This window comes from Calonectris borealis, chromosome 12 (assembly GCF_964195595.1).
Source record: "Calonectris borealis chromosome 12, bCalBor7.hap1.2, whole genome shotgun sequence".
Lineage (NCBI taxonomy): Eukaryota > Metazoa > Chordata > Aves > Procellariiformes > Procellariidae > Calonectris > Calonectris borealis.
The window spans coordinates 4,140,851-4,163,834 of record NC_134323.1 but is presented as its reverse complement, the minus strand read 5'-3'; the positions used below and the strand labels follow the sequence as shown (position 1 = coordinate 4,163,834).

The 22,984-nt window shown below is 39.0% G+C and overlaps 1 protein-coding gene and 1 long non-coding RNA gene across 3 annotated transcripts in view; one reads left to right on the top strand and one right to left on the bottom strand.

Annotated features, from left to right (window-relative positions):
- Positions 1-2,568, top strand: part of MMP2 (matrix metallopeptidase 2) — a 35,540-nt gene extending 32,972 nt beyond the window's left edge. Inside the window, exons 12-13 of the mRNA XM_075161108.1 lie at positions 321-430; positions 1,756-2,568. Of these exons, the coding sequence (XP_075017209.1) occupies positions 321-430; positions 1,756-1,859 (214 nt within the window). The 3' untranslated portion in view covers positions 1,860-2,568. The remainder of the gene's footprint in view (positions 1-320; positions 431-1,755) is intronic.
- Positions 1-22,984, bottom strand: part of LOC142087188 (uncharacterized) — a 116,899-nt gene that overhangs the window by 71,294 nt on the left and 22,621 nt on the right. The window lies entirely within an intron of this gene.

Genomic DNA, 22,984 nt, shown 5'->3' with positions numbered 1-22,984 from the left:
ATGTTGGCTGCTGCCTGAAAAAAGTTACCTTTCCTAGAATTATGTTTGGAATTTTAAAGCTACATTCTGAAAAGGGTTTTGCTTAGAAAGTGTACTTTCAATTCAGCAAGAATTTAATTTCCGAAAGGAAATATGTAAAATTGCACAGGGTTTTAAAGGAGTTGGGAATAATTATAATGAAATAGAAACAATGTTACAATCTCAGTTATTATATTTCTGTTTGTTTTATATAGTCACATTTGCTGAGGAGTCCCTGAAAAATTATGTTAAAATTTAACATTAAATACAGATTTGTAATGCAAGGATATAATTTTCTTCAGGTACAATGAAGAAAAGAAGAAAATGGAGCTTGCATCCCCTAAATTCATTGCTGACTCTTGGAATGGAGTTCCAGATAACCTCGATGCTGTCCTGGGTCTTGGTGACAGTGGTAAGCTGTAATTCTGATTTAAGTCACTAACAAGCTCTCTTATTTGTCTGCTGTGAAACTTCTTGGAGACTTTAGTTTCTTGTGGCCCATGAGTAGGAGCCAAATTGAGCCAAATTCCCATTCAGCTTTGCAAACTACTGGTTCAAACAAACATTTTTGTCTCTTTATTTTTCCATTAAATGTCAGTTGATAAATACTCTACTAATCACAGTTTAAACTTTTAAAAATGAGACATTTAGGGAATACGACCTCTCCTGAATATTTTTATCCAAGCAAATAATAGTAATAGTTATGCTAATTTCCCTTTACATGAAGGTCATTTAATTTCAATCTGCTACTACTCTTTATCATTTACTTCCTTGATGGTGAACACTTTGCAAAGCTTAACAAGGCAAGAAACAGCTTTTCTTAGCATCTTCCCCCTTTTCTTCCTTGCTTTTTTCTTTTTTTTTTTTTTTTTAAAAAAAAGGCTATACACTGTCTTGTTTAAATGTCTTGAAGCACCTTATTGCTTTCCATTGCTATGTTGTACAGGTTTAGAAACCTGCTATACAAATGTCAAACAGGACGTGGAGGAAAGTAATCTGTGATGCAGTCACTTTTATGTCAAGATGTCCCTGAGGCTCAGATCTGGGTTTTCCAATTTGGGCGTGGGGAAAATCAGCTCTGTGGAGAATTCTCTGTCTAGTATAGTTTGAGACAGAGACTAAAGTGACTCCTGCCACCCAATGCCTGATGCACAGTATGACCTAACACCAGAAGGCATGACCGGGCCAGTTCCTATGGCTTGGAAATGTCCCAACTTCTTGACAGCTCCGTAGGTTCCTCAGTACCAGCATGCAGTCACAGCACCATTTCAGCATCATCCTGCTCTAGCACAGCCAGAACTTGAGTATGATAATCTCCTTGATCACAGGCACAAATGGGTTGTATTTTGCTCTTTTTTTAAATCTTCTATCAAATGCAGCTGAGAGCCTGGCCCCTGGTTTTAAGTGGCCTCATATTTTGCACAGATACACGTAAATGTCTGGAAGCACTGCTGATATCCCATGAGTCTCGACTCAATTACATTTTCAACATCTCTTTTGCCAGCAAACGTTTCTTCCCAGAAAATTCTGGCTAACATAATGGTAACCTGATTTCAGGCTCCATTTAACAAGACCTCTCTTCTCCAGGATGGGAATTTTTACGTATTTTTAAAATAAATCTTTTTTATTGTGTATAAGTATTTCAGGAAATAAGTCTTCCAGTTCATTAAGCTTCATGAAATCAAACAGACAAAAAAGCTCCATAATCTGAGTATGCTTTTTTATTTACCTTCACAGGATACACCTACTTTTTCAAAGATCAGTACTATCTACAAATGGAAGACAAGAGTTTGAAGATTGTTAAAATTGGCAAGATAAATTCTGACTGGTTGGGTTGCTGAACTGTATGAGATATTAATAACCAAATATTTACTTTTTCGTTATATGCCTTATCTGTAATTAGAAATAGATCTGAATGCTAATTACTGGACCAGTCTGGTACTGGCACCAAAACATTAAGTACCAGTACTGTACACATCAGATAATTTAAGAGTGTTTGCCTCCTCAGTATACAAAAGATGTTTACGTATATATTCTGGTACAATTTTTCAGTTTTCATGCTCATCATAGTAATGCTAGTAACAGAACATCCATCATTCTTTATTCCCCTGGTGCTGAAACCATTGGAGACTGGATCACGCCCCTGTGTTATACATATCCCAATAGGCTCAAATGAGATGTACCAGCAGTGCACTTTGATTTTTTTTTTTTTTTTAAATACAACTCTGTTATAAATAGATGGTTTGTCTTGATGTTTTTCACCCTCTTGCGAGTTTGATCATTACTTCCATTTATTTACATAATAATACAGAAAGACTGTCAAAGGCACAGGTTGCCTCAGGATTTGATTTGTGTTGATGCATGATGGAATCATGGAAAGAAACTGTGTTAAAGTATTGTTTTAAAGTACTTTTTATTTTAATACCTAGTTAAATTTAGCAATTTGCTTCATGCACTTTGTTACTACTATATAACTTGTTTATATGGACGGAATGACTCAGATTTTTCAAGTCAATGCGTTATACATAAAAGTCAAGTATTATTGTTTAACTTGTTTTATTTTTCTGTTCTTTTTAATATTGAGGTTTTGTTCGGTTAGGTTTTTTTGCTTATGCATTGGGCAACAGAAAATGTTCTTTTCACAATCCGATGGAATGTTTCTCATTAAAAAAATAAAACAGAAAAGAATGTCCCACACATGAAGTGCCAACGATACAAATAAAATCAAATTACACTGTCAACACTTCTCATGGCCAGGCTTCCTTGTATAATTTGAAATTAGAAATTCAGTAGCATGTTACACTGAAATACCTGTCAAAGGAAAGACAATATTACCCCAGTATGTAACTGCATACTGGATTTATTTAGAAACCTAGGTTATTTTCTCTGTTAGTTCTAAGATGTAACTGCAGCAATTTATATTAAAGAGATGATATGGTCCCACGCCTCCGCAAAGCCCGCTGCCTTCTCAGAACAGTTTACATGCCTGTCTATTATCCACGCTCTTTCTCCTTATCAGCAGGCTACCTCACCACAACCAAGACAGGAAGAGTCAGCATAGACACAGCGGTATAGGTATCCTACAGGGAATAGGGAATGTAAGCTTGAGAAACAGAGATGTAAAACCTTACTCCTGCCCATGAGATCAGACACCCTTTGGCCAAGGATCTTACCCAGCTCCATGCACATGAAACGCTTCGTGAGACTATGGACTGCATCATGCAAGTGGTCAACCCAGATCCTTCTCAAAACATCTCTCACATTGAGTCCATGATTCATCGAACTGGCTAGTAACCAACTAATACCTGAGCCAATGATCAGTTGGTTTCTTCTCATGTCCTCTACAACTGTGTTTACACTCAGTGCTTTCCTGATCTAAGCAGAGTTTTTTTACTATGGTATTCTGAAAAGATACCGCTTCTAAAGTGGCCGCGTTTGCCAAATCATCTTTCCATTGCACACTATCCAGATATAACTCCCACTTTGGGAAGCTGTTGATTACCACAGACGATTCTCACCTGGTGAACCAGTACTATTCTCACCTATGCCAAAAGAAAAGATGGCTTATCTCCTTCTGAGCATCCTCATTCTCTTCAGAAATCATTAATCACTTCCCAATTAGTCCTGCACCAACAAAATAAGGCACAAAACAAAGTAGCTGCAATTGCAAAATGTTAGTGTTGCAGTTTTTACAGATATCTGGCAACCTTCTCAGGATTGCAGGATCTATTGACCCATTACAGGGATGTATGGTCTGTCCTGACCATAAACATCTTCCTATACTAGTGTTGAAAATATTCTGTAGCTTTAATGACTGCCGGGAGTTCCTTTTGAGTGTTGCAATAATTTCTCCGTAGAGAATTTAAGCTCTAACTGTTTTAAGCATCTTCAATAACCGTCCCCTCAAGATTTTTATGTTCTTGTGTCAATACTGCCCCAAACCACATGCTCTAGCATCTGTATTGAATATGGAAGGGTTTTGAAACATAGATATACTAGAGGAACATTTGCACTGGGCCTTTTCAGCACTGAACTTGCTAAATCACATTTCTGCTGATGACTGAAATAGTTTCCTTTTCGTCTACAACTTACGCATAAGTTTTGCAACATTGGCAAATCTACCATCTTACCTTCTGTAATAACAAGACCATAATCCTACAAAACTCCGCACATCTGGTGGGTTTAAGGAGTTCTGTTCAGCTTCTTGTTTTGTTCTTGCCTGTGTAAATCCATTCTCCAATGACTACATCACTGGCAGAAACCCAGAAATAAATTTTCTATCCTTAAACAAACTCGCACTTCTTTGGGTTCAGTTTCAGACTGGCAACCTTAAGCTTATCACAGGTCATTTGTAAACACATCTGTTTCTGTTCATATAACATTTGCCAGGTTATCACCTACATATATCAGACAAGCTGGAGGAGTATACTGACCCTTCTCATTAACCTTTCACATTTGACCTGTAAAATGCCAAAAGTCACAAAATGTGTCCTGAAAAGGTCTTTGGGTCTAATTCCCCTTGCTGGTAGCCACTTTTAAAACCTCACTGTTGGAACCCAGAAACAACTTGCTCCACACCTCCAGGATATCACCTAGTCATGATAATTGAGAAGAAACTTTAAAGTTACTTTAATGCATTTTCTGCAGTTAGGGATGCTTTTCTTTTTCCTATGGCCAAAACTCAAGAAATTGTACATTTCCTCAATGATTTTGTACCTCTTCTTTCCTGTTTGTGATGAGTTAACCATGAGATGGGAAGTCCTTGCCTGAGCAGCATTGCAGGTCTGCCTGTACCTGGCCATGTCCCATACCGATTCATCCCACTGACTTGCTTGCCTGTTTGACTTTGGACCTGCCCCATCACTATGGTGATCCCTGGACTCTTGGCTGAACCAGATCACCCTGCCCAGGCCTGCTCTTTTCACCTCTCTTGGGCACTGCGAGACCATGCCCTTGTCAGCGCGGCCACTGCCCTTGCCTTTCCTGCCCTCAACATGTTTCTCCTAAGACATTTTCAGAAATGAATCAAGGTTTCTACCTTCCTTCTTTAGAGGAAGAAACAAAGGCCAAAAGCATAAGTGTTTATCCCAAAGCCATATAAAACCCAGCACAAAACTCTATCAAACCTTTACCTATTTGTCCTACTTCTACAGTTTTATGAAATTGAAGTCAGGATCACTTAGGACTTTTTGGTGTCAGGGTAGAGTTGCACACGTGCTGCACAGGGGCTTGTTGCAACATGGATAGAGCTGAGACACACTTGCTCCTTGAGCTGAAGGAAATTTTCTATCAGTTACGAGCAGGACAGGCTGTATGCACCCAGCAGGGCAGTTCCAAGCCAACGGAGTAAAGGGCAATGGTTTAGTAACCGCTCTGTCACAATACATAAAAGGCAGCCAAGGCTATAATAAAATGCCACAGTTTAAGTACTTAATAGACACAGCAGCCTGAACTGTGAATCATGCTTAACAGTTTGTGTCTCACTAACACTTTGTATTTGTTAAAAATACATTTTCTTCCTGCTACTCTGTCATGATTTTACAAAGCAGCAGTTCCCCATAAATTTAAGCAATTGACTGTAACTGTGCTGTTCTTTAAATCAGGAGGAAGTAGGTCCTTTGGGCCCATTTTGGACAAGTTATTTCTATTTACAAACCCAGACATGCATGTTTTTAGCAGCAAAGACTAGGTGAATGAACATTCTTCTGCTTTTAGAAGAGATGAAGCCAACAAATGAGCAGGCACTGGGCTCTGTGGGATCACTGCAAATGCAGAGATTTACACCTGCAAGGGGAAACAGACTTGTTCCAGACCAGTTATGTAAAACTCTCATAAGTACTAAGGTATTTCAACATAGGGAACTGTAGTAAGGACAAAAACATAAAACCGGAACAATCCCCCCAAAACAGCAACAAAACCACACCTCTCAGACTGTCCGAGAAATAGCACAGTCAGGCAGAACTGGAGGTGTCTCAAAAGCTGCCAGCAAGGTTTCTGCATACCGAGCCTGTCAGATTCACATGCTATTACTTGAAATATATCTCCTTCTGGCATTGCCTTTTAAAACAGAAGTGAGAGCAGAATGGCATCTTAGGGTAAATTGTCCAGTTCTGAGATCTACACTTGCACACGAACAGCCATGATTTCACACACAACTAGCCAGGAAGCTGCGTACATGGCTTCCCCCCACCCCAACTGCAATAGCAATTCTTTACCTGCAAAAATAAATGGGCTCAAATTTCCTGGTATATGATATTCAATATAAACAAGACAATTCAACAACATTCATTCATTCTCATTATTACATTAAAAATGTTTTTTTAATAAGATCTCCAATTAGTCTTTTCTTAATTGAGACTAATATTAAGAAACCCTGTTATTATCTCAGAACTCTTTAATCTAATGGAGAAAGATATGGCATGAACCATTGCCTAGAAAATAACAGAATCTGAAAAAATGCACGCTTTATTAGTGGTAAAAACAATAAACCTATGTACCAGGCTACCAAAAGAAGTGAGAGGCCTTTTTTTGTTGTTGGTTGTTTGTTTTGTTTTTTTTTTTTTTTTTGTCTTCAGATCAAGACTCCCTGCCTTTTGGACAATATCCTTCACTCAGACATATTATTTCTGGTGTTAATACAGCATATTTGGGAAAAAAATCCTGGCCTGGACTAAGTGGAGATTGGATTAAGTGAACCAATGGCCTCTTCTAGCCTTGAACTGCCCTAGGCTATGAAATTAATTTATATAATTTTAAGAAGTATATACAATAGCTTTTTAAAGTTATGTATTAAATATATGCCTGCATGTGTACATGCATATACACACACAAAGAAATAGCTCATGGCTATATTACAGTATCTTATTTAATATCAAGGATTTCATATGAATGTTAGAATACAATAGAATATTTCAGTTCGAAGGGACCTACAACGATCACCTAATCCAACTGCCTGAATGCTAATAGACCTTAACCTGCTTAGCACATCGCACCAGTTTTTCCCTTCTCCATAACATACGCTACATTCTGAGCAAAGGACAATGGCAGTGAGATAAAAGTACAAGTATTCAGTCTGCACAGGTGTTCTTCCTTGGTAGCATTAGTGGGGATAAAAGAATTTCAAAATAATCAGTAGTTTATTGGTTTTATTGCTCAAACAATAAGTAATTTCTCCGTAGCTGCAATAGCTGAATGAGTGACCATTCAACAGGTCATAGTAGCTTCTACCAACACTACCAGGTTGCTCAGCCTAACCAAAGCTGAGAGGGCTGTAGCCACACTGCCTGCCGATACAATCTCTGGATCATTCTTTCACCTCTTTTTGCAAATCTCCAAACTCCTAATATACTTCTGAAGTTCAGCTTCAGCCAACTTCACCACGCGCATGCTCAGACTCTACCAGACAACCAACAAGCCACTCTGAAAAAAAGGGAGATAAGAATAAAAGGCCTCATGTCACTACAGATCTGCATTTCCCTTGCTAACCCTGCTGCAGACTCTCTGCACAATGAACCAGAGGGTGACAAAACAGAAAACCGCTGAGGTTTCAGCTGTCTGTTACTGCCCAGTGCTTTCCTCTGGGACTTCTCAGAACTACTCCTGAGTGACTAACTCGCTTTGCTGTTAAGAATTTGCTAGCATTGCCAAAATAAACTTAAAATTGTAAGAGGATAATTGTTTTAATTTACATTAGCCTGGAGCTTGGCAGTCTGTCCCTGGAGTTATTTGGAGGTGGTCTCGCCTTCCTAAAAGACAGGAATTTACAATATTAAGCTATCCAAGTGGGCTTGTTCTTCATGTCTCTAACCACTGCTCTAACCTTGGACTGCTTCATAGCTTTATTCTGTCTTCCCTATGCCTATTACAGCAGCCGTAATACTGCTGCCAAAAGAGCTGAAGCTAGAAAGCAGCTTCACATTCTGCAGTTGGGTGCCAGGCAGTGATGAAGACCCAGCACCTCCACTGCACGAAGTTTCTCACCACCACTAGCCAAGGAATTAGGAAATTCAACCACAAGTCTCCCATCCAGTGTCACATCATACAGTTAGTTAAGCCACGGAGACATTATTTCTTCTGTGGTTGCACTTGTAATAGACAATTCTGGCCACTGCCTCACTTCATTGCTCTCCTTTTCAAGTCCCTTAATTTGACTTAGGCGGAGTCGCACCGCAGTAGAGTTCACTGCTACAGGACGGCAGCTGGCTATCGTATTAGGCAAACCAAGTTGAAGCAATTTACCGAGAGGCAAGTCCTGCATGCAAAAGGAACACAATCAGTCTGCTTTCTCTCTGTGGTCAATGCAGAACTGTTGAACCTAGTCCTCTAAAGAGAGAGAGTGATTTCTCACTATTTGAAGACTTGGCAAGGCTCATTAAATTCTTGCATTTCCGTGCTTTTCTTTTCCATTAAGAAACATGTACTTTTCAAGACCACTGGCAATTCTCTTGTTCAACAGCTCAAAAGTATGAAGTAGAAGGACCTACCCTGAAAATCCTTTCTGTTGTTTCCCATGTGGTCAAAGAGACTTCCATTTATGCCCTTTTAAAATCCTCATTTGTAGGACTCTCTTCTTCGTGAATAATGCCTTTCATCCATTCTTACATTTAGATGACTGTCTCAGTCCTCTATCTCTTGTCTTCCATCACTGATTATATGTGTACAATTATGGATTGATTCTATGCTCAAATAGGTAAATTCTAGTTCTTCTCACTTTCATGCAGAATTTTTGAACGTAGGAACATCCTGAAGCTAAAAGGCAACAAGTTTCCAACCCAAAAGGTAGGGTTGGAAAGATCTTCAGCTTTCAGGTTTTGCTTTGGCTTTTGCTTCAAGCAAGTCCTTTGAGGAAATGCATAATATATCAAAGCACTCCTGGCCTTTACAGATTTTGTTTTGGTTTCACTGCACTTTTATCACCTCTTTACTCTTTTGTTCTTTCAGCTTTGTTTCTTACACAAACACTAGACACTGGGACCAAAAAGAGAAATTGGCAGGGAGGAGTTAGCCATTACCTGTAAATCATCAGTTCAAACCCACTCTAGGAAACAAGACTATGTCACCTTCAGATATTTTTGGTTACATGCATTCTTTATTTTTGTATGTAAATTCTGTACTATGGACAGAAAAATTGGGAAATATCAGACTGTAGAAGTTGCAAGCAGATTCTGTGCTTGATTTGCTGGGTTTTTTTTAGTGAAACCATGAACTTAAATAGAGCATTTCCATTTAAATCTCAGCACCCCCTTGGCTGTTACTACGTCTGCTACAGACTCTTCTTTTCTACTTTTGATTTTGAGTTCAGAATAAGGGAGTTTCATCTACATGTATTCGAGCCAGAGAGGCCACATAAGAATTTTAATGCCAACTATTTTATTATATATTTATCCTAATAAATATGTGTAGATATTTATATATATTTATATTTACATAAAATACTGTATACCTGCATTAAGCAGAAATTCACAGTTGAGAGTGGACATTTGGTATGCAATGCATGACAAACTGACAGCAAGACATGTCCCTATATCAGAGGTCCTAATGTCCAAAATAAACAAGAAAAAAAATGTGGCAGAAACTGGAGAAATGAGGTAGAATAGGGTGAGATATTTACTCTATCTAGATCTCACAGAAAATCTGTTACAGGCATAGGAAATCAATAGCACATCAGGATTTAGATCATATTTTCTAAAATATTTAGGAGCCAAAAAATTGCAGATGAGCCTAAACTCCTGCTTAACCCCATAAAGCATTTTTAAGAAGGCCCAGCAGGTGTCTAGCCACATCATTTGGCCATATTGTTTTTGGCAAGTTTTATATATAACCACATACATTGAGACTGCATTAAACTGAAGACTTCAAAACAAGGTTACTTTACATGCTTTTTAAAACCATTTTCTCTTCAGGGTAAACTGATGCTTATCACAATAGAGTCATGCTCTCAGCAAGTACCCTTCACTTTGTCTACTGTAAACACAGCCCATCTTGCCATCTGGCAAACATGCTTTTCTGAAAGATAACCAAGCATTTAATTAAAAAATTTAGCAAATTTAAACCCTAAAAATTTACAAAATCCTCATATGAAACTGCAAACAAATGAAGTTGTTAAAGAAGCGACAACTCCAGAGCTTCACATTTCCGATTCAGGATCTGAATCTGTATTTCTTCTTCACGCAGGAATCCCCACTGACTTTTGTGGGTAAGAATGTAGCAAAGAGCTGATTCACCATTCCCAATGTTTTGGATCGAGGTGTGCACACTTCCAAAGAAAGATGACATTAGGCACAAGCAGATTTTAGCAGGGAAATGAAGAATAAAATCTCAAATTTAAAGCAATATTAACATTTCATCATAGGCCCCTTAGCTGGTATCTCTCCAATCATAGACATAACTATGCAGTCATACACCAACCCAATTTGAAAGATGCTCGCAGATGGCATTCTTATCAGGTTACCTTCAGTACAATAAATACAATTGATTTTTCCACTGTGTTAGCAATTCTTCACATTAGATTACTGAAAGCCATACTCACCAATACATCCAGAAAGCTATTAAATATGGGTTGCTTATAATGCTATGAGATCTTTAATCTCCCATGAAATAGACACTGCAGTGGATTTTACCCTGTTGAAGGCTTTCAGCATGCTAGAGCTAATTATCAAACCATGCAAAAGCACTTGATGAGTTTTCACAAAATATTATGACAGGAAACACAACTAGGCAGGCAGGCTAAAACTGCAGGCAAACTCTTGTCCAGACAAAGTGGGAAGCTTGCCTGGCCAGTCTGACATCCCTTTGTGATCTTGTCTATACCATTATTTTTTCCAGCTGCTAGCTCCTTACCTGACACCCTTCAATAAAGGCAGCAATAAGAGAAGTTCGGGGCACATTTTTTTCCATTGTGCAGTACTAACCTCCCATGACATAAGAGGAACATTTTTTTTTTTCCCCTCACTGAGACCAAGTTTTCCACCAAGACAGGCCCCTGCATTTGGGACTGTATGTCAAAAGTTCAGTTTTCTGGCCAAAATGAAACCAAAACCAGAAAAAAAAAAAGAACACGGGCTGCAAAGGTGGCCCAGAAGACTGACCAAGGAAGCCTCCATAAGCTGATGATGCCAACAGCCTGAGCACTGTGGGTTCCCCAGGCTGCACATGGGCAAGGACCCCATCTTGGTAGCTCTGCTGCTTTCACAGAGAAGGAGGAAACCCACCATTTTTGAGAAAAGGATTCCATACACTTGTCCCCGACCCTCCCTAAGAGAACGATGGCTCTGTGCCACCATCCTTCCAAGCCACATAGATATCTGCAAGCAGGCTCAGAGTTATGGTACACCTAGTACCCGAGACTGCCTTGGTCCAGCCATGGCCTCCACCAGTGCTACACTGACTAGAGGGAACCACACAATGGGCAACCTCAAGAAAGAAAAGCTGTGTAACTAATTCTGCTGCTCGACCACCATCAGAAAAGCACCTTGAACACAGCTGAGAATGACTGCTGACTGGTACTGCGCAATTAATTTTCCCAATGGATAGCTTTTCTCCTGTGACCTTCTTGGAAAGCTTAAAAATATGAACGTCCCACCACCCTTTGCATGAGTGTGACGAAATACACTGGAGACACAGTGCTACAGACAGCACTAAATAAAAACTATTTCAGAGAACTTATTTGCGCTAATTGACAGAATGCGTGACTCCAGCATTTAAGCCTGGATTCAATTAGGGGGAAAATCCCATAACTAGATTCAAGAATGTGAAAAGTCCCTGAAAACACAGGAAAGAATACTCCTAAAATCGAAAGCTGTGTGGATTCTGAAACCTCACAGGGCCTCTGTGCGTGAAAAATGAAAATATTTCTTTTTAAATAATTCTAGTCCTTGAAAAGTTCTGCTCCATAAATTCCAGCCATGCAAAAATGACTGTGGTCTCTGAAAATTAAAACTAACATCATAATAAATACTGCTAAAATATATTATGTTTCTAGGGCACACTGGCAGCTTTTAGTGTTCCTGAGAAAACTGTGTCTATTCAAAAGTTGTTACACACAGGCAGTGAAGTCCTGAATTCATGGGGAATTTTTCTTTTTTGAAGTTGAAGTGGTCTAGAGTCAAGGGAACACATTCTTTCTCACCTTTTTAAACTTTACAGGTAAACACCAAGCCTAATTCACCTTCCTCATGTCTCCTCGGAATATTTCATTCCTCCTCATTAGTATTTTAATCACTGCTAGCAAAGGCTTATGCTCTATGGAACCTGAAGGGCTTAAGAACACACGTGTTACAACATTCATTTAGGTGCTCATTTTTTAAATTAACCAGCTTTTTTTCATGTGTTGAACTGGCCCTAATTTTTCTAATTAAAAAATTAAAGATAATTATTCACACTTTGCCTGTAAGTGTACCACGAATCCTAACTAAATACTTTGCTACATAAGTGCAAAGATCCCTCGAAGCCATAAAAGAATCCAGACTCCCAGCTCCATATCCCTTCCTCAGCACAATACAGCCCCATAGGAGAACCACCTTCCCACATTTCCTAATCAAAACTTTATGAGAAAAGAGGCCCTCTTGGGTTTAACACGCTTTGTGGGAATACATTCTAGTTTTTCAAAAGTGAAAAAATCACTCAAAATGGACCAACGGGAAATGCACTGTTTTTTTCAGGTATATCTGGAATGCCATGGTTAGCAAACTATTCAGAATTTCTATTCCATCTTCTCGTTGAGGAGATAGATACATGAGTAAAATTAACTGCAGCAGGTAAAGAAGTAGCTCCTAGAAACAAAGACACTGTTTTAATACTTGTATCTTCATAGAAGATGTAGCTCCCTTGCTTGCCAATGCTAAAATTCTTGAGAATTACATTTAAATAACAGAGTATGACCTGAATAACTGTGGCATGAGCTGCGCTGCTGTAGACACCACATGGCACACTGTGAAAACGCCAAAGGAGCCTCTGCAGAAATTACAGTGGAAATAATATAACCAAAGTTCATGAGACTTACACAGTCCTACTTTCTCCCAGTTTGGAAATAAGCTGCATCCTCACTAGGCCCCTACATACAATCCCAAGGTAGGCAGCTTATTCAGAAGGGCATTTATGAAATGTGGATGTAAACTAGAAGTGTTCCTGAAGTTCAAGGACAGAAAAGCCTCTGCAGTGCCAAGAAGTGGCTTTACAATAATTGATGGGTTTAGAGTAAACCGAGGGAGAGTTATTGCAGTTGACACAGCATTGCTTCTAGTTTGATTTTATTTCCAGAGTCAGCAAACAGGCTGTCATAGATAAACATTTGAAAAGAAAGAGCTATTCTGAAATACTTCACTTTAGGTAAAGTTTTCAGATAAACTAGACTATCGAGTCCAGTAACCAGACAAACAATGCCACTTGCAGGCTAAAACGAATCACTGCACCAGCCACCCTATGGAGCTCGTTCAGTGAGAACTAATGAAAAGCGCCTTCATCAAGCCCAAACCCACTCCTCCCCCACAGCAAAATCATGGCCCCAGAACAAGCCTGTGTACCAGAGGCAGCACAGAAAATAGCTGTATCCCTCTGAGTCCTCGATGCAGAGCAAGAGGCTGCCAAGCAGGAGGCTTGCAGGATTTTGTTCTCTTTGTGACAGTTATTTTGGGGTAATACCAAGCTATTCAAAAAAAGATAAAGGGTATTTAAACATCAAAAGGAAAGCATATTTTGTTGGGAATAAGTGTGAGAATTCATTTACAAAGGCATTTCTTTAAAGAGAGGGAGAACTGTTGTCCCATCTTCCACAACTCTCATATATACTCTGCTATATATACATTCCACTATATGTACACTCTGTACTCATTTAGGGGAAGCTTTTTCCTTATGTTTGTCTGTCCCTCCATCCTCCCCATGTCCCTCAGGCTCTGCATTTTAGTGACCATCCCTTCAAGCCAAAGGAGTAAAGTCATCCAAAGCCGCACAGCCTTCAGCCAGGAGAGGGTGGGAGTGATTGAGACCGGTTCAAGGCATTTCCTCATTGTAGGAGGTAAGTCCCCCACAGCAATTCCTGCCAGTCTGAAGAGCAAAGATCATCTTTATAGCAGCACAGTTTGCTGCCAGTAAACCTCTTCTCTGGCCCACGTCTCAGCAGTATCTCAGCCATGCACTGTTCATATTCCAACCCATTATCTGTATTTTTTTTCCAGACATGCACATTGTTAAATTCTTTGTTCTTTAAACTGATACCACCTGAATGTAATTTTAACAGGTCACCTTACTGCAATTCTCTAGTCTAATTCAACATATGAAACTGTCTATTTAACTCTAGAATTTCCTTTGCAAAGTCATTTTTTAGAGACTTTGGCATGTGACTAGCATGCCAACTTCTCAGCACAGAGAACGGAAAATAAGGCAGGCCTGCCTCTACAAATAAAAGGCATGGCACAACTATGGCATCACAGTGAAAATATAGTCTGAAATATCTTTGTGTGCTTCAGAATTGAGCAGATAAATCCTGCTAATTAGGAGCAATGATTGCTGCACACTCACATCCCTGTCTTTGGAGAATGACAGAGGAGGAAGGGCAGTGCAATCCAGTCTCAGATTAACAATGAAACTACAGAGCTACCAGCCAGTAACTTCATAGGATTGACCAAAACGTATAGAGGCCATAAGTGAGGATGACCACAAAAAAAGAGCAAGGGAAGTGGTAGAGTAAAGGGATATCTGAGATAAGCAGCCACGTGGTTCATCTCCACAGAGATTATGGCTCTGTTTCACCCTTGGGAAGCCAGCACCAGTCTCGTCTCCCCCATGTCATCCCACCCTGGACATCACTCAGCACTCACTGTCGGATCCTTACAGGATCGGGGCAGCAACATAAAGCTACACTTTGAGTCCAAAAATTTTTCTTCTCAACCAAAGAGCTTTCACAGCTGCTACTGCACTTAGGCAGATACCACAGCTTCAAGCATTATGGAAATATTAACAAAGTATTGACAGTATAAAATAAATATTCAAGCAGCTCAAAACTCTAAGATGAACTACCATGTCATTAGAGGGGCAAAGCAGAGGTCTTCCTTCTGCTATTATTTGCAAGGGGGAGGGAGGGATCACTGGAAGAGGAATAATCATAGACAAGGTAACAGATAAATTATTACTATAGACAGAACTACTGAATTCCATTCCAGCGCTTGGGCATGTTTCACACAACTATGGAGAGTTATCAGGATATAAAATCAATTCAAAACATAGACCATGCTCCTGGCAGGCTCTTTACTGCAGCAGATGTTTGTCAATAAACAGAAATTTAACTGTGCCTCTATGGCATTTCATTATCTGGAGCTGAAGAATACCACTAAATACTTCACATTTATATAGATTAATCTATTCCCCCTTTCTGTCTAATATCCATCACGATCTAATCTATATTGGCAAAACTCTCCATTTCCCTGATGGGATGGGTGCACACTATTAATATGACCAGGTTTTATCTGTATCGCAGTACTGGTGGCTATTCACAAATACACTTTCAGTTTATCAAAATGCAAGATTGTCTTGTTTATTAGGGGGAAAAAAAAAACCATTGACCTAGAATTAAACACAACAGCACTGCATTATGGATAAAGGAGGGATGTTCTTTTCTTCCTTCCTATTTGCACAGCACTTTAAAATAACTCAGTCCTCATGCTGAATTTGGGGAAGTGAGGGTTAAACTGAAGGCCCCCTCCTCTTCCCCCAAAGTGCTTTAGAACAGTAGATACCCATTTCAACATAAATGTGGTACATAAAATTCTGATTGTGCAGAGGCTCAGCTTTTGTAGCTTTTACTCTTGAAGGAACATTGTGATAATTTAGCCTGATCTCCTTAAATGTCCCCTCAAATTTCAGCCACTGATTACTACATCCATCACAGCCACTTTTAGATAGGCAACAACCCTTGATTTAAATGCTATAAACAACGGAAAAATTACCACATTCAATGACTGTCTTTTTAAGTAGTTCTGTTTCCACAATGCCATGAGTGACAGCTTATTTTTCATCCAACATGAAGGATATGAAGAAACCACAGGACATGACTGGGTTCCAAATCATGCTGTTTACGAACTATGTGCAAACATACAAACCCTGGTAGCTGAGTGTCTATCCAAAGCCCTGTATCAGACCTCCAGAGCCCAAGAATTACGCTGTTTATACATGTGCACAAGAATTTCATATCCAATATAAAATATGCTTTCAATGAATTTGTCCATAACGCTCTTTACTCTTCAAGATTATTGATTGCAGATGTGTTTCTTAAAATGTGCTTCACATTAGTTTGTTGATGGCAACTTTGTTTTATAATGTTCACTAACTCAGGCTAACCTGGTCCCTAAGCAGAAGCTAGAACTACTTGGTCTTCCTAAAACCAAAGCATTCGACAAGATTAACTTCACATTTTTACAAGTTGAATTAGAATAAATTAAATAACACAACTATTAATATTTAATATTAAAAAAAAAGTGTTTCCACCTTATTACTGTGTCCATCTTTTCAGGCAAAGACACGTATGAGGTTTGCACTTGTCAACCTCCAATGAGACTCAGAGTCAAGGAAATGATTCCTCACTAGAGGAAGAAGTAAACAGATGCTCTTGCTTTCATCAACTTGCAGTATCATATGTCATGAATAGGTAGTGGAATAAATAACTTCAAAACAGACAAACTGTCAATTACTCCATATTAATCCCTGTTCATTTTATCAGTTACATAATTTGCCTGCAGCAAACCCTACTTACAACCCTTCTAAGCCTTCTGATGCAAAGCAATACAATGAATGAGAATACAGCTTACATACAAATTGATTTACACTTTCTTATAATTATTTGGGAAGTCAGCAGCATATTCTTTCCAAAGTCTCTACACCAGATTTACTCTAAAAACCAACAGCAACAAAAAGCTGTTTTCATTAAGTGCATTATAGCCAAGCAACAGAGACAGACAAGCAATTTCCTGAAGAGCTAAGCACAAATACAAATACAGTCTACTGGCATGGGTTTCGTCAGTCTAAATATTTTCAATCAAAGCAGCTCTGTATCCAATTAAAAATAAAATCAGAATAAATCTAAATATTTTAACATCAGGCAACATGCATTCTAAAAAAAAAAAAAAAAATCACATGTTCTTAAAAGTCAACTGGATGGCAACAGGAAACCACAAAGAAAAACTAGAATTCAGACAATGGGATTGTGTTTCTCTGCATACATATTTTTCATCATTAAAACCTATTAGTCCTGCATCTTTATACCAAGGAGTAGTTCAAAAGCTTTAAGTAATAATAACATCACTTTCTACATCAAGGCACATTATAAACATGAACTAATTAATTCATGGGGCACTTCTGGGAACTGGGGAGTTTGCTGTGGAGCTGAGGAGTCTAAGCTGCGACACGAAGAGGCACCAGATCCAGAATGCCACCTTCTCTGAAGAACTGCAGAGCAACCACAGGTATCTGCTAATCCCCCCCCTTGAAGACTTGTATGGCAAGCAACAGGCAGGGCAGGGTAGAAGAAAGCATGACCCTACTCCTCATAATTATGGAGCTTCTTAATTTTGGTGCAATTACAGACAGCTAGTGATGGACTACTAGTGCTAGCCCAAAAGTCAGCAGCTTTCCAATCCAGCAGCACTAAAGAATCTAGCTGGTATCACGACTCTGCCTTTGCAGAATGCATAGGAACAACAGAATACAGTCTCCCTTTCAGAAAGACAAGGTCAGAGTACTCAACATTCAGAGTTATTGATAGAAATTGTACAATTATTTTTTGGACTTCTCTCCAGAAAACTGATAGGAACTTCTGCACCTGCCGCAGCATGTTCTAGCTTATTAGATAAGATATTCCCAAATGGATAAGGCAATCAACCCAGCATGCAATTGTGTGGCCCAAAATCGTAATTAGCTTTTTCTTTATTTCAGTAAGACTTCAACCCATGGTGTACCAAGGATGTGCTCAGTGGCATTTGGTTAGACCACTGTGTCACAGGACATTGGTAATTCTTCACATTACTTTTTCTCTTTAATGAAGCACAACAAGCTGGAATGTTGTTGCAAAACTGTGCATGCTAAAATCCCTGGCCTTTTATCTCAAAGTTCCTTAAACATGTTTATCCTCCCCTCAGAAGCATTTAAACTTGGCCACAAACTTTGTGCTCAACCACGCTACAACACAGCCTCTTCATTTTAAGCTATTGAAGCATATTCAGAGGTCTTGACAAACAATTCAACATATTCATGCAAAGACAGAATGTTTACTTTGAGATAGAGAATAGGAAGATGAAATCTCAAAAAATAATCAAAGAATTCTCCAAGGTTTCCACTCTTCCTGCATTAAACTACTTTCTTCTGTGACATTATCTCCAAGGGAGATGTGCCTAAGGTCTGCATAAAAGCAAGCAACTTTGCTTTTTCAGGTAAGCATTGTGATTGCCAGTTTTAGCTACAGTGAAACAGATCTCCTAAATCAGCTTGAGAACCGAACCAACCTCACCAAATAAATCACCAGCAGACTTAAGAACACTGCAACTCTAGGCTTTTTCTAGCCCATGCAAAACTAAGCAATCACCACCGCACTCGATATAATACAGGTAGCAATATTATTATTATACTACTCCCCTACAATGTTCCTCCCTGGAAAGGAAGAGGAGAAAAAGAGAGAGCTTTGCATGACAGATAACAGTTGTCTCACTTGAGAAACTACACAAAAGCTCTCAGATGTTATGTGGAAGACAGTAGTACGAAAGCATAAGCAGAATATAAAACTGAAGTGGAGGCTCTGCTTTTCATTCTGAAAATATTATTCAAGTGATATTTCTGCAAAGGATGGAGTCACAAACTGGGCCTGTTACACTCTATCCTTTTTACTTGTCTTCCCGCTTGGTTCCTAAATTGGCCCTCAAGAGATGCAAATGAAACATGTTGAAATGACCACCAAGGAAAACCAGTTATATTTGCAAAGATTTAAACATTTACAGATACATCTTCAAACTTTCGAGGCTCTAAGCCTGATTCCTTGGGAAACTAAAAGTGGTGACTGGGAGAGTTAGTAGAGTTACTGAGGAAGACTTCAGACAAGGACAACGCTGGCCTTGCATTTAGGAAAGGAAGTCCTTTGACACCAGAGACAGCTAGCACTGAAACATAACTGGCAGCAAAGCATTAACACCTCCAGCATCCAACTTTAATGCATTAACGGTTACACTAACCCTTGCCAACCTCTGAGCAGCGTTCTAAGTGATACTTCAGGGTAAAGTAAGTGGATAAAAATGCCATCAAGGAAGAGGTGAATAGGAAGCATTCTTATGGAAAAACTTAAATGCTTTCTGCTAAGAAATAAATCTTGTGCCATACCGTATCTGCTAAGAGTGAAGCTATAAAATCTGGAGCAGGACATAAAACAAAGAAGAGGCAAAATGAGCCTATTAGCACCCTTCTAAAGGTTTTGGCTTCCTCACTTCTCTCCTATTTTCGAAACTTAAACATCTGTAAAAACATAGTGAAAATCAGTTCTCTGAGGCATTCTTGCTCTGTGGCCACAAATGGCAATCCAACAAACACAGAGAGAGGTTTCAGAGATTTTATTCCATATCTCACGGCCTAAACTGTGTTTTAGCCTGCTTGTAGGATTTACCACTGTGGTGAAAATATATTTCTTAAAGAAAAGGCAAACACTGCTATTTACATTGAAAACATATTTCCCTGCCTACTGAAACACAAGCTCTTAAGAAAAGTGTTTATTGAAATTTAAGTATAATAAAGCAGTGGTTCAGTAGATTTCAGATATTCATGGCAGCACATTTTCCTTCAGAGGTTCTTTGTTTTGCTTTATCATTCTTGACATTTCATATAGCACATTATGAGCTTTTGCAGAGAAACAGCACTTTTACCAGAGCAGCAAATTGCAGGGCTGGGGGAGGCTGATGCTAAACATTATTAAAAGATCTTCCTTTCCAAAGTAAGAGATGAATGCAAAGGCATAAAATCATCTGGAAGCACAAATCCTTTAGAAAAACATCAGAAATAAATGAGGGATATTCTGATTTTTAATAAGAAAGTCACCTGTGCACCTATCTGTTAGCTCTACTTACTATACGGGTCTTCAATGGTCAGATGAAACACTGCACCGTGATTTAACAAGACAGTACATAGAGTTTAGTAAACTTTCCAGATTTCTGACATTTATATGTCGAAAGACTCCAGCTGACATGGCTAGAGCACAGTTTCCCAAGACCAATTCCAAGGAGTTCTAAGCCCCCATACCAAAATCAAAATCAGATCTTATTTAAAATACAGACATTAATATTCTCTTTTGTAGCAACGTTGAGATTAACATTAATTTTAAATCCTGATAATGGCAACTTCTGGAAATGATTTGTTGCTCTGCCTCTCCAGTCCATTTGGTAACTGCTTTGATATATAAATTGTTAGCAGATCTATACACTCTGAAATTCTTCAGAGCAAAAGCCATGCTTCTTGTTTGACTTCATAACTGTCAGAGCCATCTCCCAAATATCAATACATTTTAAACTAGATTTATGTTGGGGTAAATCTCCACAAATCTCCACAAGGTCTTTTTTGGCTTGTTTTTGTGGAGTTTTTTCTATCTTTCTTTCTTTCTTTCTACTGGTTTCTCCCCATCTACTGTCACTTTTTGATTTCTACAACAGTGGTGCACTGTATTTATTTGTAACTTCTTTCATGGATCATATGATCCATTTTAATGGCACACATCCTTTCAAATTACCTTCCTTTGTTCAATTAACTTACTTTATCTTATGTTCACTTTCTGCCAAAATCCCTAGGCTATTCAAATGTTCTTCACTCCGTATGTTTTGTTCATAGCCAGCAATGAAGCTAGCAGTTTCCTTAAAATTTCAAGTTAATAAATCCCTGAGTAATTAGTTGACATAAAGTGTCTGTACTGAACCATTGGACTTCCAGGGCGAGGACTGACATCGCATAATTTAGCCTTCCAAAAATCCCAGATCCTTAGTTTTAGAAACTCTTGTATTTACCTAATGCTTCCTGATAAAGTGGCCTGATCCTCTTCCTGCTGAAATCAGTGACAGAATTGCCACTGACCTCAATAAGAACAAGGTTCCAACACCACTAACCCAAGGCTTTATTATTTCCAATTGTTTTGGTACAAATCACAGGCATTCAGAAATGTGTCTCCACCTCAAAATTAAATCCTTTGGGTGTGCAGCAGTAGATAAAACCACTTTGCACTGAGATAGCACTTTCTGTTTCAACGCGTTTCACAACTGATTATGCCTTTCAATCCCTTCAGTAAGATAACCGCATTGTACTACAGACTGGAAAACCAGCACAGAGTTGCTGTCATTTGCCCAGTGAAGCGTGGGTGAGATTCCAACACCGGCCCCTGTGGATCCATGCCCCTCTGCTGCTGGGAAGAAGTAAGCTCACAAGTCTCTGTAACGAATCACTATTTCTCTTTATGAGAACTGAGCTACAGCTCCATAATCCTTTGTTAACATCCACATCTGTGATCTGATTCCACAGAAGAAAAAGAGGTTATTGTTTTACTGTTCAAGGCCCAATCCCAGTCTGTTGAACCTGCCTCGCATGTCAGCATCCAAAAGCTTCTCCAATGAGTAGAGCTTAGGCAGTGTTTCTAATCCTAAAGCACATTTCTAGACTCAAACCTTCTTTGAAATAAGGAGTTACAAAGCTTGGGCAAAACACTGGTATTCAGCATCTGAAATTTCTCTGTTACATGCATGCCCTTCCTCAGAGCTTCCCTTGCCTTTTGGCTTGCCACCAACTTTGGCTATAGTCACCAGAAAAAACAGAATGTTTATTCTTAATGCACAACTAGCAGAAGGTCCCTGAAAATCACCAAGTTATATCAAGCCTCTTCCCTAGTGTTCACTTCTTCTTTGCAAGACTGTCACTGCTTCCACTCTTCCTGCCCTTTTCCTCTAAAAAAATATTTCTTTTAACCTATACTCCAATGCTCACAATACATCTCCGTTATGTGCTTCATAGCAAAATTCTAGGCTGGTCCCTATATCGTATCAACCTTATCTGTGAGTACCTGTGTAGAAGAGACACTGTCATAGTCTTCATGGGTCCTGACTGCCAAACAGTATGAATACTTGGTCTTGCTTTAAATTACCCAGCTTTCTCACAATCAGCCACAAATCTGCAGCATTTGAAAAGATGGTGTGGTTCAGGGCAGATTACATTAGTGTTAATTGAGCTCACACACTTGAATTTTGCTGCTCTGCTCTTCTTACAATCTTGCAGCCACACCTGTCTTACTAATGGCATTAGGATGGCTTCAGTGGTAGCACTTAAAAAGGCATCCAGACACTTGTTTGAGCAAAGCAGCTATCTGTTAATGCTACAGAATGGACAATCTTTGGTCACGTCCAAACTTACATCAACACACAGGGTAAAATGGACTTCATAGTTTGACACAGTCCACGCTGTGTCCTGGGCTTCCCAATGTTTTTGTTCAGTCAGTGATACCACAATCTTCAGCTTTCTATTGCTAAAGCAAGTTCTTGATGATTTTCTCATCCTACCCATTGTAAGAAGCCCATAGACTTCAACAAAATTATCTAAAGTTGGAGGATGTCTTCCTACAGCTGCTAGATAAAAAAGGTTTATTGCATGCCTTTCTTTCCCCCCTTAATTATAGTTACCAATGTCTTACTTTCCTCAGAAACCTAAGCTGAATCAGTTAGTGAGTTGGTTGGAAATGCTCACTTGCTCTTGCTTTTTCGCTCTCAACTCCTCTTTATTTCTTGCAAATATATAAAAAGAATTGGCCTGTCTGCATACTTGCTCTCCTACTGTTGTGGTATACTTAAAACTTTAAATAATGTGACAAAAATATGACTCAAGTATCTTTCTGACATATGGATGGAGTTCTGGAGGGTGCATAGTTGTGGTAAGAAGGGTTTGTTTTCCTTAGCTGGTTACACATGAGTTATACATT